Source organism: Hipposideros armiger, unplaced genomic scaffold (assembly GCF_001890085.2).
Source record: "Hipposideros armiger isolate ML-2016 unplaced genomic scaffold, ASM189008v1 scaffold_234, whole genome shotgun sequence".
In the NCBI taxonomy this organism is placed as follows: Eukaryota; Metazoa; Chordata; class Mammalia; order Chiroptera; family Hipposideridae; genus Hipposideros; species Hipposideros armiger.
The window spans coordinates 688371-714989 of record NW_017731584.1 but is presented as its reverse complement, the minus strand read 5'-3'; the positions used below and the strand labels follow the sequence as shown (position 1 = coordinate 714989).

The 26619-nt window shown below is 38.9% G+C and overlaps 1 protein-coding gene across 2 annotated transcripts in view; it reads left to right on the top strand.

Moving 5' to 3' along the window:
* Positions 1–26619, top strand: part of MDN1 (midasin AAA ATPase 1) — a 135963-nt gene that overhangs the window by 38594 nt on the left and 70750 nt on the right. For both annotated transcript variants that reach the window (XM_019654999.1, XM_019654998.1), the window contains exons 16-38: positions 1043–1254; positions 1825–1928; positions 3080–3224; positions 3751–3847; positions 5200–5313; positions 6189–6336; positions 6607–6717; positions 9332–9483; positions 10024–10202; positions 10796–11004; positions 11190–11336; positions 12137–12278; positions 13547–13681; positions 13763–13901; positions 14525–14663; positions 14973–15103; positions 16138–16282; positions 18343–18472; positions 20465–20683; positions 21383–21580; positions 23015–23223; positions 23936–24058; positions 26245–26442. In XM_019654999.1, the coding sequence (XP_019510544.1) occupies positions 1043–1254; positions 1825–1928; positions 3080–3224; positions 3751–3847; positions 5200–5313; positions 6189–6336; positions 6607–6717; positions 9332–9483; positions 10024–10202; positions 10796–11004; positions 11190–11336; positions 12137–12278; positions 13547–13681; positions 13763–13901; positions 14525–14663; positions 14973–15103; positions 16138–16282; positions 18343–18472; positions 20465–20683; positions 21383–21580; positions 23015–23223; positions 23936–24058; positions 26245–26442 (3526 nt within the window). The remainder of the gene's footprint in view (positions 1–1042; positions 1255–1824; positions 1929–3079; positions 3225–3750; positions 3848–5199; positions 5314–6188; positions 6337–6606; positions 6718–9331; positions 9484–10023; positions 10203–10795; positions 11005–11189; positions 11337–12136; positions 12279–13546; positions 13682–13762; positions 13902–14524; positions 14664–14972; positions 15104–16137; positions 16283–18342; positions 18473–20464; positions 20684–21382; positions 21581–23014; positions 23224–23935; positions 24059–26244; positions 26443–26619) is intronic.

The window sequence follows — 26619 nt, the reverse complement described above, 5'->3', positions numbered from 1 at the left end:
AGTTTAGTTGTGGAGGATGTTGCTTCACTGGCCCATGTTGATATTATCATTGCGCTCTTCCCAGGTGAGGCAGATCGGTCGCCAGCCTCTGGACAGCCACTCACGGCGGCTCTTGGCAGTTCACACCGGCTGCTAGCCGCTCATGCTGGCAGCTGGCCACACACGGTAGCTTATGGCAGCCCACTGCAGCAGGGGCTGCAGCTTACGCCATCGCTGGCGACTCACAGCAACCCAGCTCCAGGTCGAGCTGTTGTTCACTATCTTAGCTGTAGAGGGCAGTATCACTGGCCCTCATGTGGGATCCGAACCAGGGCCCTGCTGCTCAGAGCTGGCATCCCAAGCCAGTTCTTAAGCAACACGCCACTCAGCCGGTCCTTAGAGCATTGTTTCTTAACTCTTTTCATTATTAAAATTAAAATTTAATTTCAGTGAATTAATTTAACTCTCCAGCCAGAGAAATTACATGCTAAGGAGTAAGAGAGAAACTAAATATCATGAAATAAAAAGTTGAGCTTTGGAGTGTCACAAACCATTGCAATGCCTAAGATTTTTTTTTGCTCCTCCCTCTGCCAATATTTATCTCTGGGAACAATATACTTTCCCCCTTGATTCACAAGGCGTGAACTGAGTTCACTTTGTTTAAGTAAATCTATTTCACATGTTGTATTTTTCTTCTAAAATACCCTGAAAACTTTTTGGTCAATCTAAATACAATATGTTTTATCATTAAGTCCTATACATGATGTTTATTAAACATGTTACTAAAATAAATCACATGCCTTTCAATGCCCAACGGGAATTTCAGTTTTTTTTCATAATATTGTTTATCTAATACTAGTTTTTACCTTTAGTATAGGCCCTTCAAACACTTGCAGTGCGGAAAATACATTATAATTTAAAACTTTAACATAGACCTTAAGTATTTTGGTATAATTTCTGATTTAGATTAAATCAAATCTTAGACATCCTGTTTTCTAAGATATGCTTTCTAATTTCTGTTAGCTACAGAATTTTATGAATCCCATTTACTATTTTATTTCAGTTACAAACCAGTGGACCATAAGCTTATTTGGCTACCCTTACGGGAGGCATTTGAGGAACTCTTTGCCCAGACATTTTCCAAGAAGCAAAACTTTACATTTTTGGGGCACATTCAGACCTGTTACAGGCAGAAACGGTGGCATGATCTTCTCAGACTAATGCAACATGTTCACAAGTCAGCAGTCAAGAAGGATGGAAAAGAGAATGAAACTGGTAAGCATGCCACTCAGACTGCTAGTGGGAGGGGGAGGAGGGGCTCAGTGGAATTAGAAGATTCGGAGGAAAGAATGAAGCAATACAAATTGGAGCTTTCTAGGACTTAGGGCAGAGATAACCAATTTTGAAATGCTATGCCATTGATTCCAGGCATGATTTCCATAAGAACAAATGGTTGGTAATGTTGTTGAAGAAGTACCACTTTGTGGTCAATCACATTTTCTTAGAAAAAGCAGTTATTTCCAAAAAGCTGGATTCCACAACCAAGGGGCTTTTGGTAGCTTGGTTACCTTCTCTGTGCTTCCTCATGTATAAAATGGAAATAAGAGTACCTACTTCAAAGGGTTGTTGTGAGAAATAAATGAGGTAACATACATATGCATATAAATGAACTGATTAGTATAATGGCTAGCATATAGTTGGCAAGTGTTTGGACTTATTTTTTACACTTTTGTCTGAGATGTTTGATTTTTGTGTGAGTTTTGTTAATTGTATATTTTTTTGTTAAGTTATACATATATCACAACTCAAAATGTATGTTTAATTCTTGTCTTTATTTTTTTCTAGGGTTACTCCTAAAAGAGAAATGGGAAGCATTTGGTCTTAGACTCAACCATGCCCAACAACAGATGAAAATGACTGAAAATGCCCTGCTGTTTGCATTTGTAGAGGTATTTTGCTTTAGTTATTTAGATTAAGGGACGGTTGATTTGATGCAAAATGCAAGTTTTTTTATTTAAGAAAAATTGTTTCTGTGACAATGTTTAGACCACACACTAAGGGAGGTAAGACTCTTACTTGAGATTGTGTTTTGATAAGAGAAACCACTCAACCATATGTCCATTGGTGTGGGAAATTTGGTAATCAGTGCTTAATCTTACCAGGATTATTTCTAAAATAACCAATTTAAATATCAAGTGCTGTCAAAATAGGGTTTATACCTATTTCATGACTTGGCATTTCACTGGAGTTTAATACATTTCTTCTGTCCCCCCACCCCCACCCCAATTTAATTTGTAGAAGATTCTTTGTCAGGATCATCATGAAAACAAAGGTTGAAAGCAGTTTAATCACAGTAAAACAACTCAGTTTTTGATGTGTCAACTATAAGATTTAGTTTTCATTGCTCTTGGAAATAGAACGCTGAGAGATAAAATCAGTAAAGTAGAGCTAGGAAAGATTCATTTTGATATTCTTTAGCAACTGTGAAAGGCTACATATTACAAACACTACATGTTTGTTTGTTTTTTAAGATTTTTATTGGGGAACAGTGTGTTTTTCCAGGACCCATCAGCTCCAAGTTAAGTAGTTGTTTCAGTCTAGCTGTGGAGGGCACAGCTCAGCGGCCCATGTGGGGATTGAACCGGCAACCTTGGTATTGCGAGCACTGTGCTCTAACCAACTGAGCTAACTGACCACCACCTACTACACATTCTTGATTTAGTCATTTACCTGATCTTGGTATATTCATAGCTTGACCCTATTTTTTGGGTGCTTTTAATAACGATTTGGGTACCTTTAAACATCTAAATGAATTGTAAGTTATAATTTACCTCACCCTTCATGTAATGAGATAATCTAGTTTATTGCACCTCACAGTTAGGCTCAAAGATATTCCCTTGACCTGTTTAGACATTTAAAAAAGTGTATGCTTGGCCTTCACTTGGGCAACCATCCAGCAGCCATTTGGCACTTACGATGTAAGCTCATCAAGTAGAAAGGTTTGCCCTTGCCTCTGTTTTCTAACCCTGCTTGTATAGTTGTTTTTGGTGAGTATGTCTTTATTTGAAATGGATTCTTACCATTTTACCTTATGTTCTAGGGTACATTAGCTCAGGCTGTAACGAAAGGAGAGTGGATCTTGTTGGATGAGATTAATCTGGCTGCTCCAGAAACATTAGAATGTCTCAGTGGTTTACTCGAAGGCTCCTCTGGCTCCCTGGTGTTGCTGGATCGAGGGGACTCAGGTAGCACTTGATTCTCTTGGGATCTGACTTGGTGCCAGGCCTTTTGACCTCTTTAAGAGTAAGATTCTCTTGGTTAGGTGGAGATTTGGGCCTCCCAGTGGGATTTGTTCATTCCATAGATACTAATTTTTCTGCAAAGTCCTATTGTTAAGTGCTATGGGGAATTCAGAGAATAAGATAATTTGTCAAGGCACTTGCATAGTGAGTAGTGGACATGCATACTCGGTGAAAAAATAAATGCTGATGAATAGGTGATAAAACATAAATGACAGTCAGCAGCCATACCTATAAAAGATAGTGGAATGGCAGCATAAGATTAGGTTGTATATTCACAACTCTGGAAACTGATTTCAGTGGGGTTTCAGAAAAGGCAGGGTGGTTTGAGCAGCCAGCACCAACTTTGCTGGGCGTGAGGCAGGGTTGTTTGGCCACGGGTTCTGTAGAGTTATATATTCTTCCTCTGGGGACCTGTAGCTAATCACCTGATTTCACAAGTTGTTGAGAATTTATGATTTTCTCTTAACAGAACCACTGGTTCGTCATCCTGACTTTCGTTTATTTGCCTGTATGAATCCAGCAACTGATGTAGGCAAAAGAAATCTCCCACCAGGAATAAGAAATAGGTGAGGGGTCGTGGCTTGGTTCCTGGAAATTTTTTTTAGTTCTGTTTATTGATTGGTAATATTAACATAACCAAACCCCATAACAGTGCTTGTAGTTTCTTGACCACTGATAGGGGACTTTTTCTTATTTGTCATATTCCTTTACTTTCTGTAGGTGGTAGGAATATGGAAAACTCCAAAACATTGGAGAATTTTTTTCTTTGGGTTGTTAGTAGGACACTTAATGGCTCATGGATATTGTTGAAAACAAACCTTTCCTCCTTCAAATAGCCTTGCAGCTATTAGAAAAACTTCATATAACCATACAACAGTATAACATAGTTTATGTGGATTTTAGGACAAAGTCTTCTTGGATGAGGCTAATGATTTGTAAAAGGTCTTTTAAGTTTCAGTTTTCATCCTTAAACACTGAATGATATGAGCAAGGCACTTAGAGGTTGGTGTTTCACATAGGTAGCACTTGGGGAAAAATAAGTGACCTTATTTATTGTTGGTAACATTTTGTTGAATTCTATGTTTTAAAATAGTGTTGAAATTGTATTAGAGCCCTTCTCCCATTATGAAAGTAATAAAACCCTCTTAGGAAAATTTTATAAACTACAAGTATGTATTTTCCTTTGCTCCAACTTTTATTTTTCAATTTATTTTTCATGGTGAAGGGGCTTTTTTTTTTGTATTTTTTTGTTACATGTATTTATGATCATAAACAACTTCTGAAAATGACAATAGAAAGTCTCATTTTTGTGACTATTTCTTTCAAGAACTATAAGTAGAAGTTTTTGGGGTTTTTTTAAAGATTTTTTTATTGGGGAATTGGAGGAAGGGGAACAGTGCTGGGGAATTGGGGGAAGGGGAACAGACAAGTTGCTATCCTTTTGTTCTTCAGTCTAGTTGTGGAGGACGTTGCTTCACTGCCCCAAGTTGGCACCATCATTGCGCTCTTCCCGGGCGAGGCAGATCAGTCGCCGGCTTCTGGACGGCCGCTCACTGCGGCTGCTGGCCGCTCACGCTGGCTGCTGGCTACACACACTAGCCCATGGCAACCCGCCTTCCATCGCCAGTGACTCACAGCAGCCCAGCTCCAGGTCTAGCAGTTGTTCAGCATCTTAGCTGTAGAGGGCACTGTCACTGGCCCTCATATGTGGGATCCAAACCGGGGCCCTCTGGCAACCCAAGCCAGCTCTGTTAACCAACGTGCCACTCGGCCGGCCCTCAAGTTGAAAGACTTATATTTTATACTCCAAGCGGTTAAAACGAGTTTACATAACTTCTGTTTTGCATTTTTTATTGTTGGAATAGCTGTATTAATGTCCTAAATCGTTGTTTATTTTGTAATAATAATTGTCTTACAGGTTCACAGAACTTTATGTAGAAGAATTGGAAAGTAAAGAAGACTTACAAATTCTTATTGTGGATTATCTGAAAGGTCTAAGTGTGAACAAGAGCACAGTGCAAGGCATCATAAAGTAGGTGTTTTTCGGTTTCTCTCTCTCTCTCTCTCTCTCTCTCTCTCTCTCTCTCTCTCTTTTTTGCTTTTAACTGATAGAAGGATTATTATTTAGATTTCTGTTTTAAAGTTGGAACCTTATGAACTCCCTTTTCCTACCAAAAGAAAGAATGTGTAGCTGGACTGTATTAAAAAGGCAAACCAAAGCCCCTTTGTACAAGAACTTGGATTTTATCTGTGACACATATTTGATTATGCTTGATCTTGTGGTAGATGATCATGAATGTCATGAATTTTTAAATTTCTTGCCCTTCGTATTTCAGCCTGAAACTTCTTCCATCTGGTCATCTTCTGGACTTCTAAGTCTATGGTGATGATAATAGTAATGGTCAACATATCTTCATGCTTTTTAGCATTTTGTCATGATTGATTAAGCCATATCCATAGCCTTTCAAAACACCCTGACTTCTGTTTTCTGTGTACTTATCCGTCACCATTTGGATTACATAGCGACTTCGTTTGCATCTCACATTAGAGCCAACTCTGGGACGCTGTGTTTGGACTCCATATTCTTTTTAAGGGCCTCTCATATCTCACTGTCTTTTTGTTAAGAATCAGAAGTTTCTCCCTTCTCTCTTCTTTCCACCCTTAAAGGAAATTGATAGATCTTTATTTTGTTTCTTTGTAAGGCAATCTCTAAGTGGTTGAAAAATAGATTTAGAAAAGAATGCCCAAGAGGTTTTGATGCATGCTCTAGGTAGTCGTATGTAAGCTTGGCCATCTGACCTATAAAAATGGCTTTTGGACCTTCTGTAGAGAAATGAGAACAGGAGCAAAATAATGAATACTTATAAGTTTAAAAAGTCACCTGAAGTGCATCCATCCTCTTTGTAGCTTCTACAGAGATGTGCGGAAAATGTCTGGGGTGACATTGGTGGATGGGACCGGCCATCGACCTCACTACAGCCTTCGGACTCTCTGCAGGGCCCTGCGATTTGCAGCCTCCAATCCGTGTAGCAACATCCAGCGCTCGCTCTATGAGGTCTTCCTGAAATCTGGGTTTGGATGGAGCTTGGTGGATGGGCTTATTATGGGCAGGGAGGGAGTGGGGATGCATATGCAAGGTTTGCCTGTGCTTTCCATTTAGTTAGATTAGCCCAGAGCTACCCTAACCTTTTTCTACCATTCCATCACATTTAAAAGTTGTTTTGGGAAACAGCACCAACTCAAAAGGTTGAATTTTGTTTCTGCAAAAGTTGGCCTGTTATTGCATAAGGGTAATTAGTGTCATCCATATTTGTGTTTTTCCTAGGGCTTTTGTTTGGGTTTCTTAACACAGCTTGACAGGGCATCACACCCTATTGTTCAGAAGCTCATTCTTAAACACATCATCTCTGGCAATATTAAAAGTCTGCTGAAGCAGGTATGTTCTTTTTTGATTTTTGACTTGTTCAACATAAATGGAAGGCTGAATTATCAAATTTTGAGCTGTTTGGTTTTTTACAAAACTTGTTTTTAATTATATATCTGTTTATTCCAATAACAGAAACATTAGATGGTGTTTTAGATGGTGAAAATTCCCAATAATCCTACTCTATGGAGATTTAAATCCTATAAATAGTATTTTATTTATTTATTTATTTATTTATTTATGATTTTATTGGGAAATTGGAGGGAGGGGAACAGCGCTGGGGAATCGGGGCAAGGGGAACAGACAACTTGCTGTCGTTTCGTTCTTCAGTCTAGTTGTGGAGGATGTTGCTTCACTGGCCCAAGCTGGCAGCATCATTGCGCTCTTCCCGGGCAAGGCAGATTGGTCGCCGGCTTCTGGATGGCCGCTCACAGCGGCTGCTGGCCTCTCATGCTGGCTGCCGGCTACACACGGTAGCTAATGGCAGCCCACTACAACAGGGACTGCAGCCTACGCCGTCGCCGGCAACCCACAGCAGCCCAGCTCCAGGTTGAGCTGTTGTTCAGCATCTTAGCTGTAGAGGCAGTGTCACTGGCCCTCATATGTGGGAGCCGAACCGGGGCCCTCTGGCATCCCAAGCCAGCTCTTAACCAACGCGCCACTCGGCCGGCCCTAAAAATAGTACTTTCCATCTAAGTTGTGTGTGTGTGTGTGTGTGTGTGTGTGTGTGTGTGTGTGTGTGTGTATATATATATATATATATATATATATATATATATATATATGTATGTATATATTTTTTTCTTATATATTCAAATTCTGATTGTGTGTGTGTGTGTGTGTGTGTGTGTGTGTGTGTGTGTGTGTACTTTGTCAAGGTAAATCCTAATATATATCTAATATAAATGATATAAATGGGACCATCTCATAAGAATGTTCTGTAGCTTTCTTTTTTAGCCCAACTGTATCCTGGATATATTTTTGTATCTATCAGATCACTGTGACATGCTTTCTAATGGTCACAGAACATTTCATAAGATGCCTGTACATAATTTATGTACACACGTCTCTTCTGATGGATGGTTGGGCTTTTTTTTTCTGTTATACACAACAACCATTTCCATTTGACAGGAAATTACAGAAGCATGAGACTGAAAGATGCTGAGAGAAACTGGCCCACCAACTAGCTTGTTTATATGATGATTGCTTGCTCTTTAGAAAGAGCTATTGGGACTTGGGGTTACTTTATTTCTTTTGTTTATTTATTTTTTGGGGGGGTTACTCTGGATTCAGTAATTTTTCCTTTTTAAAAATGTTACAAGTAACACATTAATATATACTTCTGGTAAGCTAAAACATTGAGAACAGACTCAAGCTTACTTTTTATCCCAATACTGTTCTCCTCCACTTGCTGATTTTATGTGTGTTCCTCAAGGTCACACGTGATGGAGGCTTAATGACCTTTCCTCCCACTGCTCCTCAGCTTAACTAAGGAGCCCTTAAAAAGCAGTGCCTAGAATTAATTGTAGCTTCATGTCAGGGGACTAAATGTTTCGTAAGTGTACTTTTCATAGCTATAGATCTGACCACTATTTAACCATTTTGATTTATAAAAATGGCACTTTTGTATAAATCAACTTCCACCATATCTTCAAAAGATTATGCCATTGTCCACAGCATTATCTGTAATAGATTAGTTTCTCTGGAGGATCATTTTATTTTTAATGTTTTCCAGGGGATCCAAAATATAATATTGTACAACCCTCCTCACTCAGTACAACACTGGCTCTATTTGGGAAAACATGGTTTATATGAAATACATGTTTTTGAGCAAAATACTTCACCAGATTGGGAATTTTGGTAGGTGAGAGAAGAGAACTGAATCATATATTATCTGAGAAATTATTATTATTATTATTATTATATTTTTTTTTAATTGGGGAATTGGGGGATGGGAACAGCGCTGGGGAATTGGGAAAAGGGGAACAGACAAGTTGCTGTCCTTTTGTTCTTCAGTCTAGTTGTGGAGGACGTTGCTTCACTGGCCCAAGTTGGCACCATCATTGCACTCTTCCCGGGTGAGGCAGATCAGTCGCCGGCTTCTGGATGGCTGCTCACTGCGGCTGCTGGCCGCTCACGCTGGCTGCTGGCTACATACGGTAGCCCATGGCAACCTACTGCAGCAGGGGCTGCAGCCTACGCTGTCGCCGGTGACTCATGGCAGCCCAGCTCCAGGTTGAGCTGTTGTTCAGCATCTTAGCTGTAGAGGGCAGTGTCACTGGCCCTCATATGTGGGATCCGAACCGGGGCCCTCAGGCATCCCAAGCCAGTTCTTAACCAATGCGCCACTTAGCCGACCCTGAGAAATTATTTTGATTCAAGTTTTTTCACAAACCCACCTACCTCCACCTGAATTTTAAAACCAACACACACCATCATTTTGTTCTCATTCCTCAAGGTAATTTTATTTTCTTATTTTACCCATGGGTTTGTTTTAGTGTCAAAAGCATCCAGAACAAGAAAGCACTCTTGGTCATCATTTCTTACCATACTTTACACCACTCTGAAAGAATGCCAGAATTGTCATGAGACTGTGGGTTATTTCTTTAACTTGTGTGTCTTTCAGCCCATTCCAGAACCAAAAGGAGGTCGGCTTATCCAGGTCGAAGGCTACTGGATTTCAATGGGAGACAAGGAACCCACAATAGATGAGACATACATTCTCACGTCTTCTGTCAAGCTGAACCTGAGAGATATAGTCCGAGTGGTCTCTGCTGGGTATGTGGACCTTTTCTCTCACCGATCTCAAGTTTCACCAGCATAGGCATTGATGACATTGTAGTCTTACTTACTCAACTTTCAAAGTGCTTTACTTGCATTTATTGGCTAAGTGAATAATTACTTTTAAAGTCAGTACTGTCACTTTTCTCCTCGCACAAAGCTTTGTTTCTAGTTATGCTTTGGTGGGAGCAATACGGATGCAGATTATCTTTGCTATCTTTAAGGTTGCTTTTTAGTATTTTGCTGATGAATACTCATCACCCATTATTTGTTAAGTGAGCAACAGCTGGCCCCACTTAGTGTTTCTCACAAGTAGTGCAAGAGAGGTTGCAATTTTTCCTCAGTATTTTCTGAGGAAATATTTTTACACAGAAATTTCTCAGGGCTTAAAATACATGCCATTAGTAGCGCATAGGTATACAAAAATGTTCTTTTATGATGTTAAATGATATAGTCATTCTTTCTTAACACCACTTGAATTAATTCTGCTTTTTATCGTTTTTTTCTTAAATTGCTTTGTTGGCTGATCTTTTAAAGAACTTATCCAGTGCTGATTCAGGGAGAGACATCAGTTGGTAAAACAAGCCTGATCCGGTGGCTAGCCGCAGCTAGTGGTAACCACTGTGTGCGTATTAACAATCACGAACATACGGACATTCAAGAGTACATTGGTTGTTACACATCTGACTCCTCAGGGAAGCTTGTGTTTAAAGAAGGTAGGGTTACTATTCTATCACATGTGTGTAGGTGTTCTGTTAGACCTGTTTCCCCAAGTAATCTTTATCTTTTCAGTTGAAGCACAGGGACCTGTGCCATAATGGCCAGCTTTTCCTTCTCCCTGAGCCATATGCTGGTTCAGGAGTGATGGTTAGGGGCTGAGCTTCCTTTGGGCCCACTGAAGTCTTGTCTGCTGTACACAGGAGTAGGGCCAAGTTTTGAAGGATAGTTGAACTACTGCTTCATTTCCTGGAGACTCAAAAAAAATGGAGTGAGTGTTGAACAGAGGGAAGCTGAGAACTGATATGAGAATGTAATTTAAATGAAATTTAACTGCAGGGGAAAAAAATAAATTGCAAATGTGTTATTTGTCAGCCTTGGCTCCCCCTCTGTGTGAAATAAAAGAACTATATTAATTGAAAATTGTGCTTCCTCGATATTCAACATCATAAATTATTTTGGGGCATGACTAGCTGCAAAGAGTAATATGCTTTAATATTTAATAATGTAGGATTTGTTGATTTGTGTATAACATTTTTTTAAAGCTTTGGACTAATTTGCACACTAATTCTCAGTGTTTATTTCCTCCAAGGTGTTCTTATTGATGCTATGAGAAAGGGCTACTGGATTATTTTAGATGAATTAAATTTGGCCCCTACTGATGTGTTAGAGGCACTAAACAGACTGTTGGATGATAACCGTGAATTGCTGATAACAGAAACACAGGAAGTTGTTAAAGCACACCCACGGTTCATGCTTTTTGCTACCCAGAACCCTCCGGGACTTTATGGAGGCAGAAAGGTGTGTAGTATGTGTCCTCTTACTCCCATTTGTTACTACATTGACTACTAAATCGTTCTTGAAAAGGCTGAGAAGTTTTTACCTCTTTTGAAGGGTTTTTCTTTTTGTGGTGACTAGCAGAGCCTCCATTTTAGGAATTAGACGAAAAGGCCCTTTTTATCGTGTTTTTCCTGTGCCTTTCCTAGGTGCTTTCTAGAGCCTTCAGGAATCGGTTTGTGGAGTTGCACTTTGATGAGCTGCCTAGTTCTGAGCTGGAAACAATCCTGCACAAGCGGTGTAGTTTGCCACCTTCCTATTGTAGCAAGTTGATTAAGGTCATGCTGGACCTACAGGTACTTCCTCTCTTTGTGACTTAACTTCGTTTCTAATGGAATGTGTTGATTAGACTTGGTGATTGAAATTTGATATAGCTTCCTCACATACAAACAGCAGTTCTTCCGTTTGTTATTTTTTCAGAGTAAAGATCTTGTCTTTAAAATGCTTCCCATTAAAATCCATTTTGGGTTTTTTTTTAAATCAATAATTTAACATTAAAATTTTTTCCAATAGTTCATGTGATGACAGTTCTCTATTTGTGGACAATATGGAACATTTTGTTTAGGTAGGAGTTTGGCATAGACAAACTAATTTTTGTTTCTTAAATGGATATGGTCCTTGAATGTACACAGCTAGAAAGACCCTTTTTATGTGGTGCTCCGTTGCCAACACTGCAAAGCTAAAATTGTGGGGGGTTTGTTTGTTTTTGTAGAATACCCCATTTAGTTTATGGGATAAAGTGTTCTTTATGAGAATTATACACTGTGATGTTATTTTCTAGAAAGCTAATCATAATTATCATTCTTACTACTGTGGTCTCACATTATGTGATTAGTTTTTCTGCATGTTTGGCACCATTTATATTATTATTCTAATATTTTTATAAATGGCATATGAGATGGATTTCCATTGTTTATTTATATTCTTATACACAAGTTTGAACATTTTTCTTCAAATGATAGTTCATTTACATTTTTAAACAATTAACCTTAGTGGAATGAATAATTGTTATGAGAGCTTAAATTTGTTAGAATCTTATGTGAGTTTTGCTATATGCTTGACATTGTCGTTTTCCTTTGTTTTGGTATGTAAATAGTCCTATCGCAGAAGTTCTTCAGTGTTTGCTGGAAAGCAGGGCTTCATCACCCTTCGTGATCTGTTTCGATGGGCTGAAAGATACAGATTGGCAGAACAGTCCCAGAAGGAGTATGATTGGCTACAGCATTTAGCCAATGATGGTATGCTTTCAATCAGATGCTCTCAAACTGTGAAGTTATATCAAATATTAAACTTTTTTGTTAAAACAAATCTTGTCTGAATTGTGGTCAGTATATACACCTTACTAGGTATGCCAGGAACAGAACCCTTCTCCCTGGAGCCCCAGCTGCTTTTGCAAGTGGTACTGTTTCTACAAGCCTCTGCGCTACTATGTGTTGGTTTCTACGATTTTCTCACTCATTCCCTCAGGTGGTCACATGTGGGAGTCAGTATATGGGTACAGCGTCTTTAGGAGTTTAGGCAGGTGGTGTCTTGTTGGACCATTTATCTGCAGTGTCATGGCCATGGAGAATCGTGCTCTGGCTAGAGACATACAGAAAACTGATAGGTTGAATGATTTATGAGTCCTGAGAGAAGGCAGTTGTGTCACCCGAGACTCAGGAAATATTCATTTTGGTTTAATCCATGGGAAGAATTTATATGTTCCTATCCATGATAGGATAGAAAGCATTTCAGAATCTTCCGATTTGGAAAGTGCTGATGAGTCCTTAATGGGGTGGTTAATAAGCAAAGAGAGTAAGAGTAAATGAAATTAACCCATTAATTTCTTCACTGGTAAGGAATAGAGGAAAGACCACATTTTAAAAAGCACTTTATTGAGATATAACACAGTAAAATGGATGCAGCATTCTATTATTTCATATACAGCTCAGTGTATTTTTACGTATGTACGTACTTATGTAAATCACTGCCTAGGCCAAGATTTAGAATGTTTCCTGTACCTCGGGAGATTCCTTTTGGCTCATGCCAGTTTTACCTTTCCTAGAGGGTAACCACTGCTCTGACATCTGTCTGGGTCTGACTGCTTTTCACTCAATCTACTGCGAGATTCAGCAGTGCTGTTAGGTGTATCAAGACTTTAAAAAAAAAAAAAGATTACTGTGTTATAACCCATTGTATGGAGATAACATAATATATTGAGCCATTCTCATGTTGATGGGCATTTGAATCCTTTCCACTTTTTAGCTATTATGAATAAAGCTGCTCTGAACATTGCTGCATATGTTTTTCGGTGTACACACGTGTTCATTTGTGTTTGGGCCTACTTAGAAGTCATGTTGCTGGAGCATAGGGCAGGCATATGGTAGTTCTAGTGGGTTCTCCCAGTTTTCAAAAATAGTTTTTCAGATTTCCTCTCCAGCAGTAGCTAACAAGAGTTGTTTTGCTTCATATTCTAAACATCCCTTGGTACTGACACTTGATGGTTTCTTTTGTTTTTCTTTTTAAGGTTATATGCTTCTGGCAGGCCGAGTCAGGAAGCAGGAGGAGGTTGATGTAATTCAAGAAGTCCTTGAAAAACATTTCAAGAAAAAATTGTGTCCTCAGTCCCTCTTCTCCAAAGAAAATGTCCTAAAATTGCTAAGTAAGTAGTCCATAATATCCAGAGGAGAATGAATTGAGTTATACTTATTAGAACCTAATTTTTTTACTCTACCTTTGATAGGTAAATTGTCTACTCACATATCCACATTGGAGTCCAAGTTCAGCCATGTTGTGTGGACTGAGAGCATGCGGAGACTGGCTCTTCTGGTGGGAAGGGCGTTGGAATTCGGTGAACCAGTGCTGCTGGTTGGAGACACTGGGTAAAGTTCTATGACAGTAACTCATGAGGGTTCAGTTCACTTCCATAGGATTACTTGAGTTATCTCTTCAGGAAAGAAGTTTGGTTTTTCTTTTCCTTTTGTTTTCTCCCTTTCTCTTTTTCCTCCCTCCTTCCTTTCTTCCTCTTAAAAGAAGCAAGTAAGAGATCTGCTATTATTTACTCTCATCTACCTCAGACCTTTGTATGGAAAAGAATGATTTCTTGCATCATTATCATTGGGGCTTTTTTTTTTTCTTTCCTATTTAATTCTTTTAAACAGCGACATTCATTCCATAGATATATAGAGGAGAACAGCACATGAGCTATGATCTTTTGAAAGTCTGTAAGAATTGGCTTTCTTTTCCATCCCTTGCTGGTTGTCGGTAAAAGTAGGAAAGGATATAATCCGCGCAGTGTGCCCTTCTGGATCAGGAACATGACAGGGTGCTGGTGTTTTGGGGAAGTGCAGCCCAACCCAGTGGTGTAGAGGTCCTGTGTTGGTCAGAAGTACCTGCTGCTGAAGTGAAGCTCTCAATAGGGCTACCCTCTTTTTCTGACTAAGATGTTTGTTTGTGTGTATTTAGAATTCATGCTCTTTGTTAATCTGGTGTGTATCTCCAACAGGTGTGGGAAAACTACTGTCTGTCAGGTGTTTGCAGCCTTGGCAAATCAGAAATTATACTCAGTCAACTGCCACTTACACATGGAGACATCAGACTTCCTGGGGGGGCTGCGGCCAGTGAGACAGAAGCCCAAGGACAAGGTTCGTCCAATAGCAAATGATGATGTGTCCGTTTATTTAAAGAACTGTAGTTGGCTTTGTGTGTGAGTCAACTGTGGGATTTTGTTCATGTAGGGTTTTTGATTCCAGGTTTGATGCGTATCCTACCTTCAGATTTTCACTGGTCTGCATGGGGCCTTCATGAGCATCCTGTTGTGCAGGACTTGTCCCTTGTTCTTAAACTCTTAATTTTTGCAGAATGGCCACTCCAGCACACACCAGCTAGCTACACGTGTACTGTCTTGTGGACACCTGCTTTTTAATTTCAGCCCCTCCTTTTCTAATTCATAGGAAGAAGTTGACACATCAAGACTCTTTGAGTGGCATGATGGGCCTCTGGTTCTGGCCATGAAGGAGGACGGCTTTTTCCTCTTGGATGAAATCTCACTGGCTGATGACTCTGTCCTAGAAAGACTCAACAGGTATGTGCCCCGTGTTTGATGTTTTTGCTGGTCGGGTTTTATAGATATTAATTTTTGTGCATAGTAATGTTTCTCATAGGTGCATAGCAAATGTTTGAAAAGATAATGAGTTGCTGCCTTTTTTGGCTTTAGGTCTCAGGATCTCCTTTAAGAGGCCTAGATTTTCTGGTTTGTTGTCAATAATCAGAAACATGGGACTGTGGGATGGCAAGGCTAAAACAAATGAGCTTGAGTTAGAATTCTTTTTTAAGGCAAATGATGTGGCCATTGTCTTAATTTGTTTTAAAGAACTAGAATCTTAGCTATTATAACTCTCAAAACCTCAGACTGATATAAATCGTGATGTATACCCGTTTTCTCTCTTTATTGAGGTATAATATACATATCATAAAATGTACTGTTTTAAATGTATAATTCAATGAGTTTAGTAAATTTACTGCTTTACAATCACCACAATCCAGTTGTACAACATTTCTGTAATCCCAGTATGATCTCTCATGCCCATTTATAGTTTATCTCTGATGCCACCTCCTGCTACTAATCTACTTTTTGTCTCTAGATTTATCTTTTCAGGACACTTCATATAAATGATTCCTTCTCTCATTTTGCATTGTTTTGAGGTTCATCCATGTTGTGACCTATATCAGTAGTTTGTATCTTTTTATTCCTAAACGTGTTCCATTGTGGAGATATACTATATTTTTATCACCACCCGATACAGTGGTTTCTTTTTTTAGGAATAATGCCGTCATGAACATTTTCACTTAATACCCTCATTTTTAAAATAAATGCCTTGCTAGGGCATAAGTGGAAAAAGGAATTCTTTTGCTTTTGATCAGAAATATTGTTCCATCACACAGGGATTGGGATAATCATCATTTTTAAATTTGTGGTAGGAAACCATTAACTAAAGTGAAAGCTCAGCAGAGGAGATAACTTCTTTTTTTCTTTTTAAAGAACACTGAAGACCACAAAATACGAAGAATATATAAGCCTTTTCTAATCTTAAAATCTCCAATTTTTCTGTTTTTTAGTGTCCTTGAAGTAGAAAAGTCTCTGCTATTAGCAGAAAAAGGCAGCCTAGAGGACAAGGATAATGAGGTAGAGCTGTTGACTGCTGGGAAAAAATTCCGTATCTTAGCAACCATGAACCCAGGGGGCGACTTTGGAAAAAAAGAGGTAAACCCATGTTCCTGAAGCATATTGTTGTTGTTTTTCTAACTTTTTGACCTTAGCTTGCTGGCACCCTTAAATACAGTATGTAAAAATGCATTTGGAATTTTATGTTGGAGAAATACTGGGTGAAAGGTAAAAATCCAGGAAGATATTTTAGAACTATAAGGGTGAAAATTAATTCTGACAGATAAACATTTCCTCATTTGACATCTCACTTTATGTATATGCCTAAAATTTCATTGTTCTGATTACTTTGCCCAGCTCTTTCCATATGTTACTGTAATAAATTCTCACAAGAGCTCTGTGTGAAAATGATTTTCCTACTTTTGAGAATGAGAAAAGTTGAAATGGAAATTTTTTTTTTTTTTAATATTATTTGGGAACAACCATGGTCATTGGTTGCACATTGCTTTCATGCTACAATGGCATAAATGACTCTTAGGGCACGCACAGCTTACAGTGGCCCATGTGGGGATTGAACCAGCAACCTTGATATTATCAGCACCACACACTAACCAACTGAGCTAACTGGTCACCCCCTGAAACTGAAATTTAATCTCATGCTCTGCTTCTAAAGTCTACTCTCTTAAACACAAGTTTTGCTTTTTGAGTGATTGTAAAGTGCCAAAAAAGAAGTTGGAGCCAAGAACCTCTTTTGGATTTGCAGGAGGAACATATCTGTTCTCTCAGGGGTTACATGGGTCATTGTCAGACTGTTGGTAAAAGAAAGGGTGGAGACCTGTTCCTTCTGTTCAGAGGGTGGTAGAATCCAGCCAGGATTCAGCACCCTAAGCCCTGTGGCTTTCAAGCTTATGAAGCCTCTTGGTGGAGAAGTCTGCATGTGTGTGGATTTTGGTCTGTTAAAGTTAGGAAAAGGGTAGTGTGGTAGCAGGCCAGGGATGATGAGAAGAACCACGGGTTGATCGTGAATGAAAGCAGTTCAGATTCTTGGTAACTTGGTTGGTGAATGAAATGCAAACATGATATTTTGGGCCTAATTTCCCTCAATACCATAGAAGAAAGATCACTGTGCTTCAAGAAATGTTCTGAAGCAAAGAAATAAAACCCATCACACCTTTAAACAAAATATGAAAACTGGTTCTTTGGCAAGTGGAAATAGTATAGAAGGACATGATTTCAAGGTTGTGAATGTTAACTTGCCTGTCAGGTTAGCTTAAGTTTTTCTTAGCCAACGATTGTCAGTTTTTAACCTAAAAGAGAAAGCTACTTTTTTGGTTTTGCATGCCTGGCAAGCAGAGTGAGGTAGGGCCCCAAAGACCAGAGGCATTCCTAGTCTAGGATGGGGATGAGGAACACTTGTGTATTCACTGGGTCTTCACTGAGCTGCTCCTGAGTACAGGCATTGTTCCTGGTCCTGCTGTGATAGACCCAGATAGAGGGTGGAGTTTATTGTCGAATAAAAGGAAAGCAATGATAAACTGATAATTATATGCATGTGGCATTGCAAACATTTGTGAATGGGAGTTAACTGTCCTAGGAGAAGGGTAAGAAGGGTGTAAGAAGAATCCAGACTAAGGGCAAAGTCCCTAAGACTGGAGGAACTAACATTTCTTTGTTATACAAGAGGTAAAATACACACTTCCTCATAATGATGTTCCTTTTGAGCCACATAAAATCAAGTTTCTCCTTCTACTCTAGATAGCTCTCCTATATGGGAAGATAGCGTTTATTTTCTCTTAAGTGCTGGTTATGTATCTGAAGGTAAAGGAAAGGAAAGGCCTTTGCTTAGAGGAAGTGTTCGGATTTGGGAGTCCGATGGGGCTGGAATCCTGCTTATATCCCTTATACTCTGGGAGACCTTAAAGTTCTGTACCATGTCTATCAAGACCATGAGGGCAATACCAGCTTGAAGGGTGTGGTGGAGAGTAATGAGATGACATGGAAGGAGCCAGGACAAAGTAGGTCTTCAGTTAATTGTATCTAGTAGTAGAGGTAATAAAAGAAACAACTTATACTTGCCAGACTCACAGTTAACATTCTTTCAGAGCATTTGTTTTCTAGCTTTCCTCAAAGTATTATATTGCAATTTGTGTTCTTTATAGCTGTCTCCTGCCTTGAGGAACCGGTTTACGGAAATATGGTGCCCTCAAAGCACAAGCCGTGAAGATTTAAAACAGATTATCAGCAGTAATCTTCGTCCAGGATTGTCTCTGGGCAGAATAGATTATAAAGGTGAGAGTTTTCAGGTGTGAGTGGCAGTGGTGGTCATGGGATGGAGGGGGCTGTGTGTTGAAAGTGAGGGATGTGGTACATGACGTTAGCAGTATGTACATGTGGTGTATGGAGAAGGGGGTGGGGGGTAGAGAAATGGGCACAGATAGATCTAAGGAGATATGGTACTAGCCTGTTACTGTCCATTAAAGTGTCCCTTCTTCATACTGCTTCCTTCACCAGGTTTATTAAATTCTAGCTTCCTTATTGCCTCACCTGTTAGCCATCTTTATATAGGAATATTTATTAGCTAAAGATAATGAAAATTTGGTTTAAATTTTAGTCATTATCACCTTTAGAAAATATTTCTAGACTTTTAAACTGCATATTTTTAGTTGTCAACTAATTCATTATTTCACTTTATTTAAATTTTTATTATGAAAGCTTTCAAATATAAGGAAAATAGAAGATAGTATTGAAAGATTTCCATATACTTATAACCTAGATTTAACAGTTCATTGTGTGATTCTTTTTTTATAGAGCCTAGATTGCTTGAGATGTGTGTGTGTGTGTGTGTGTGTGTGTTTTAGTTTTTTATTAAGGTATAATTGACATACAACATTATATTAGTTTCAGATATACAACATAATGATTTGATATTTGTATATATTGCCAAGTGATTACCGTAAGAAACCTAGTTGGCATCTGTCACCATGATGTATATGCTTGTATTCTTGCGTTGTATTTCTAAAAGTGGAAACAAGGAACTTCATAGCTCCCATTGGTTATGGCCAGCTTGCTCTCCAGAAAGATGGTCTCATTCACAATGCTACCAGCAACTTAGTAAATGCCCCTGCTTGCATAGTCCTTCCAACATGGAGTTTTCATTTTAAAAAATATAACGAAATCTATTATTTTATGCTAGATGATCTTTGGTCAAATAGTCATGGTTTACTTCCTCTCTAAAAACGGATAAAATTTTCTATTTTCGCTAAGTCCTTGATGTACCTCAAATTTATTTCACTCTGAAATGTGACTCCAAATACTTGTATTTAATATCTGGTCATTGAAACAATTTAATTTCTTTCCTCATTATTACTGGACGTTTTCCCTTGAGTTGTCATTTTAAGTTCATTTTAAAGATTTGAGGGTTTTTTCTATAATTAGTATTTTCTTCTAACAATTAGTGTTTTTCTAAACTAATTCTCAGTCTAGCCTTGAAGGATGTTGCTGAATAGTCTATTTTATCTTACAGCAGGGCTGATTCCTCCTCATATTTTCTTTTTTTAAAAAAACTTTCTTTGGTATTTATACTGTTTAGATAAATGTTTACTACTGACTTCAGAAGTTATATAAAGTGCACTACTAAATTTAATTGGTATTACTTTGAATATATATATATATATATACTACTTAGGGATATTTTATTTACAAATATTTTACAATGTGAAGTTGTAATAATTAGAATAGCCATTTAACATAAATCATGAAATAAAATTTGTGACTCCTCTCATCTTATTGATATATGAATTTAAGAAAACAGACAAAAAACCTAAAGCAAATGCCACTGAAAGTGTGGCACTACCCATTCCAGTGAATCATTTTAAAATGTAAAATTTGTGTATTTTCTAAAATCATTGTGTCTTAATTTCAAAATTGTATCTGAAGATGAACCAAATGGATATTTCTTTGTGTTTTCAGGGTAGCTTCTTAGGCTATAATTCTTAAGTTTTTGTTTGTTTGTTTGATTGATTGTTTTGGGGGGCTTGGTGTTTGGTTCTTTTCGTTTGTATGTTTTTGGTATGTGTGGAATACAATTCATGAACCCCTTGGGAATGCAATAAAAGGTGTGGACCCCTCTTCTTAAAAAAAACATTAATGTAAATTCACAAAAATTTGCTTATAATCTCATGGAGCACAGAGCCTTTTTAGGCCATGTTTGGGCCCCAGGTTACAAGCCCTCATTCTGAAGTGTTAGTAAACAGCAAATACTTTTGCTTCCTTATGTCTTAGGGGCTGACATAGCTGAGGTGATACTGGATTTCATTGACTGGCTGACCCACCAGGAATTTGGCCGAAGGTGTGTGGTCAGTATCAGAGATATCCTGTCCTGGGTTAACTTCATGAACACTATGGGGAAGGAAGCTGCTTTGAAAAGGCCAGAGACCATCTCCACTGTGACATCTTTTGTCCATGCTGCATGCCTGGTGTACATAGATGGAATAGGTTCAGGTATGTTGTCTGTCAGCTGGTGGGGGCAAGGGGTTAGGGTAGAGGGGAGCATGAAATGGATCAAGTGCAGACCTCTGACCAAGATACTTTATGGAATTACTTAACTAACATTTTCAAGACTCAGAATGGCTTCGCTTTTTTTTTTTTTACTCTTTTTGAGATGTGTTTGCTATCAAAGATACGCCAAAAACTTTCCATTGCTTTTAGACCAGGGGCTAGGTAAACACGAACTGGTGATTCTGAATAGAAAGAAGATTGTTGGACATGCCCTTTTTCCTGAAGGTCTGCATAATTCTTAACGTGAATGGTTATTTATAGAAAATGGACCCGAATTCTTTAGTTTGTTTTAAGTTATTTTTTAATATTTAAGTTCTGTGTCTTCAGCCATTCATTCAGAACTTAAATACTGAATTTTATGAAACATAAACCAAAATGATCAGTAGTACCACATTAGTTACTCTTATCTCCAGGCTGTGTTTCAAGGAGTGACTGGAATGTTTCACTGAAGAAACTGCTGCTGAATTGCTGACCTGTATATTGTGAGGAGAGGGGAGCCAGACTTCTTCCTCAGGACTGCTTACACTAGGAGTCGTATTTCGGCTGTAATTCAGCTATAGCCTCATTAATGCTTTAACGCATTAATGGTTGTGAAGCTGGGTGTTGTGCTGATGTTTGATGGACTGATCTTCCGTCTTTTAGGGGTCACTTCCTCTGGATTTGGTACGGCCCTCTTGGCTCGCAAAGAATGTCTAAAATTCCTGATCAAGAGACTTTCCAAGATAGTCCGACTTACAGAATGTCAGAAAAATGAATTGAAAATTTATGACAGACTCAAGGCCAAAGAATTCACTGGGATAGATAATCTTTGGGGAATTCATCCATTTTTTATACCAAGAGGTAAGAATGATTTTAAATAAATGAAGATTCTCATAGATCACAGATACTTGACTTTTATTGTGACTTTTAGCTTTAGCATATCACAGTCATGATTATTATTGAACTAGTTATCTGGTTAGACTCTGACTTGGTGTAACCATAAGTGTATGAATGCTTCAAAATATATAACTGGCATGTAAAAACGGGAAAATATAGCCTTTCATCTAATAAATTATCTTGTAAAAATGCATCTGTTTATTATTTAGCGCTCAAAACAAGAGCTTTTCAGTAGTGATAATTCAGCCTGTACGTATCAACTATAGAACCTCATCACGTTTTATAAAAGCAGTTATGTGAATCCATGAGGATAGGAATTATGCTACTCATCTTCTTGTCCCTGGCATCTAACATGTAGCCTAGCAGTCAGAGGCATTCAGAAAATGTCTGTTCATTGAGTGAATGGATGCACAAATGAATGATTAAATGGGAAATGCAGGCGGGTTTGCCTTCTAATCCTCCTTTCAGTAGGTTGCCTCTACCAGATATTTAAATGAGGCAGTTAGATTAGGTATCTTCTAAGGCACTCTTAATTTTTCAGATTGTTGCTTCCCTAGTAGGGCCATCTGTTTCTTGTCCCTCCTTTCCTCCTATATTAGTAAATGTTGAGTGCCTGAAATGTATTGAGATACAGTGGCAGATACTGGGGGATTCAGTGGTGAACAAAACCAGCCCAGGTTCCTGGCTGAATGGACCATTGCCCTTTTGCTCTCCCTTATTAACAGTACACTCTTCATCTCTGATGGGGCCTCCATGATCTAGCCATTAGGTCCCTTCCCTGACCCACCATCACAGTATTCAGTTCTCTTGTAGGAGCTTCATGCTGGTGGCCTGGGACTCCTTGGTGGTCATTGCTTCTGCTTCCATAGCTGAGGTAATACCGCACATGCTTTCCTAGCCCTCCAAACTGAAAAGTTTCTCCTAGGAGACATAGTGGCACAAATGTTAAGCCCTATAAAACTTATTAGTCTGCACTTCAGCTACATTATCAGTTCAGGATGCATCCTAGATTGCCCTGGTGGCCTAAAAACCTTGGATGAAATTAGTTTACACTTGACTTTTAGGAAAATACTTATTTATAAAGGTAAATTGTACAAGTACACATAGTAATTCCAGGATTAGGTTGTGCTTATAGTCAGGCTATGTATGTAGGTACGCGTACATGTACAGGTAGAGAGATTTGTGCAATAGATACAATTGAAGAAAATATGCTACTGGCTGTCCCACCAAAGCATTTTATGAATTCAAAAGTGGGGAAATGTTGAAAAAGGGCTAAACATTTTCACTGCAGATAGTATTTCACTTACTGATAGTCTACTTGATGGAGTCTTATAATCTTGGATTGACAAGTATATACAATTTGGTGATGTCCAGCTTTTTTTTCTCCCTCTGCTTAAGGACCTGTCCTGCACAGGAATAATATTGCCGACTATGCACTCAGCGCTGGCACCACAGCTATGAATGCCCAGAGGCTCTTACGAGCTACGAAACTGAACAAACCCATTCTCCTGGAGGGCTCCCCTGGTGTGGGCAAGACAAGTTTGGTGGGTGCGTTAGCAAAGGCTTCCGGCAACACCCTTGTTCGCATCAACTTGTCAGAGCAGACGGTAAGCTTGGTTATCCTACAGCCAGTGAGGACAGGTACAGGGAGTCATGTTTGTTTATAATACAGCTTTGTAATCAAAAATCATTCTGACATTTTCAATACCCCAGATATATTACGGCTATAAAGACCACATGTGATCTTCTATGCTTACTCTTCTAGATTCATTAATAGCTGACAGCTATAATAATATTCTCTCTGGTGCTTTATTCTAATTCTCTTTTGAGAGAGAATTACCCACTTCAGTATTTATTGTAATATGACCTCTTTATTTTTGTTCTTTCTAAAAAAGAAAACGAGTGGAAACAAAATGACCTTTAAACAATCTTATGAAAATATGGTCCAAATGACAGATTAAATGAGAATCTCTTGGAATGGGGTCTGGGAGCAGGGCCTTGGCATTGTTATTGGTTTTTGTTTTTAAACTTTTTTTTTTTAACCCCCCAATTAATATCTTAAGTACAGCCACAGTTAAGAACTACTGGTTTGGAGCTCCAGCTCCAGCTCCAGTAATTGATACTTGAAGTATTGTGATGGTAAGGTTTGGGGGGGCATGCCTGGGCTCCTAGTAAAGAGTGCTGGGATAGATTAGTTCTGTCTTGGGTGAAAGAAGGAAAAGTAGCCCAAGGTATTTATTATTTCAGATTTAGGGTCTTGAGGCCTAGTTAATTTTTTATGTAATTTTGGGTTTTCCTCACTTCTGTCCCCTCTCAAAGGACATCACAGACCTGTTTGGAGCAGATCTACCTGTGGAAGGTGGCAAAGGAGGAGAGTTTGCCTGGCGTGATGGCCCCTTGCTGGCTGCTTTGAAGGCTGGCCATTGGGTTGTGCTGGATGAGGTGAGAAGACTGTTGCTCGTGCCAAGAATGGGATCTCAAGTGTGAAGAGCAGTCATGCTTTTCATAGCTCTAGGGTGTTTCTCAGTGGAGGATCACACTATTGGCTGTAATGACAAATTCTCTAATGAAAAGAATCTTCCATGGTTTCCTCTAAGAGTAGGAATAGTCACTTGTCAGAAAGCACAGACAGAAACCCCTCTATATATAACCTATACTTGCCTACTTTAGTAAGCTAGCCTCCAGATAAAAACTGCCTCTTCGCTGGTTTATTCTGTAATCTCTGACAGGCTTGCTGTATTTCTATTTATTTCATGGGTATTTTACAAATAGGGTCAACCACCTCATGTTTTATCAGTGTAGCAAAGACCCGGGAAATTTATCTTAAGAGGAGACAAAAATGGTGAGAAAATTATCAGGGTTATATGTGCATATTGGATATATTATTGATCAGAAGGACAGAGCACATTATAAGACCCGTGATAAGTGCTGAGTCTCAGTGACTGACAAGCAGCTAGAGATAAGAAAAAGTGATGCACAAAAATAAAAAATTTAAGGTTGTGGCCAAAGGAGTCGGGTCAATTTGGGATGTGTGGTATTAATTCTGGAAAAGGCTAGGAAGTAACTATGGATCTTAAATGTTTGCAGTGATTAAAGTACTACAGATGAAACTTTGACACAGGCTCAGCATGTTCCCGAGATGCAGACCCTTTTGGGTCTGAAGTCAGAGGGTGTGCTATGGCATTCTGCTGAGCTGCTTCCTACTTATCCTGGGGAGATATTAAGGAGAGAGTTTATTCTCCAAAATTTTTTTTGGAAAAAAGATATCTGATAGAATATTAATTAACCAGGAAAAAAGATTGCCAAGTTTTAAAGCTTAAGACTTCTGACCATACTCCTATTGGGTGAAAATGCATCCAGAAACCAACCACCCTTGTGGACTTGCAGTCACACTTCACAGCAGCTTTTAGAACTTGACCTGTTTGGGAATATATGAGTATAGCAGAGTTTGTGCTTTGTAGTACTTACGTATATATGACACTTGAAATCCTATTATAATATAGTTTGGTTTTTGCCCATTTGTATTTTATTGATTCACATTTACCCAATTGAATTTTTCCATGTTACCTAAAAACCACCCATACTTTACATCCCTGAGCTCTGAACTCAGCACCTGAAGACCTCCATTCGGCTCTTTATTTTGGGCACAAAAACCTTGTATTTGTTCTTGTTCAAAAAACTGTTGGTGAAAGTTAGCTATGTAGATCCACTTTATGTAGTTATATCATGACTTCTAAGCCCATTTGGAGATTTCATTCAGTATTTGAGCTGGGAAAGATAATTACTTATCTAAGTATGTGAAGTGCTATTTTACCTTACCTTTTAAAATCCCAGAGTGCGAAAAAGAGATATCTGTGTATTGGCAAGTTTTTTTTGTAAGCTATAATTTATAAAGTAGGTCAGTATAGTTGCATATAATGGATATGGTTTTGTTTTAGAGAAGATTTTAACTGCTTTTTAAAAAACTCAGTCTGGGGCTGGCCGAGTGGCGCTGGCTTGGAATACCAGCTCTGAGCAGCAGGGCTGCAGTTCAGATCCCACATGAGGGCCATTGACACTGCCCTCTACAGATAAGGTGAACAACAGCTCGACCTGGAACTGGGCTGCCGTGAGCCGCCAGCGACGGCGTAGGCTGCAGCCCCTGCTGCAGTGGGCTGCCATAAGCTACCATGTGTGGCCGGCAGCTGGTGTGAGCGGCCATCCAGAGGCCGGCAACCGATCTGCCTCACCCAGGAAGAGCACAATGATAATACCAACATGGGCCAGTGAAGCAACATCCTCCACAATTAGACTGAAGAACAGGACAAGTTGTCTGTTCCCCTCCCCCCAATTCCCCAATAAAATCTTTAAAAAAAACCCCAAAAAACCTCAGTCTGAATATTTATTCAGTTTACTGAAAAATTGCTGGTAATTTATATGCCCCAAATCCCTCTAGCACGTATATGAAATAATAGGATGAATACACATCAACCCATCACTCAGTTTAAGAAATAGAGTTTTACCAATATTGTTTGAGTTTGTTCCTCCTGAAGATAACACTATCTTACTTTTGTGCATATCATTCCTTTGCTTTTTGTTATAGTTACACAGTGTACATAACAAATATATTCATTTTCTCTTCCAAATAGCTCAACCTGGCTTCTCAGTCTGTACTGGAAGGACTCAATGCTTGTTTTGACCACCGAGGAGAAATCTATGTTCCTGAATTAGGAATGAGCTTTCAAGTACAGCATGAAAAGACGAAGATTTTTGGGTGTCAAAATCCTTTTAGACAAGGTGGCGGGAGGAAGGGCTTGCCCAGGTCTTTCCTTAACAGATTCACTCAGGTAGGTTTTCTGTTGCCACAGAGACCGCAGGTGGAGTTGTCGGGGGTGAGGAGACTGCTGACATGTAGCTATCAGGATACACTCTATGAGAATGATAGAGAATCAGTTTAATGATCTGGTTTTCAATTCCATGTCTATATGATGACTGTTAATGCAACTGATGCCCATCATCACTTT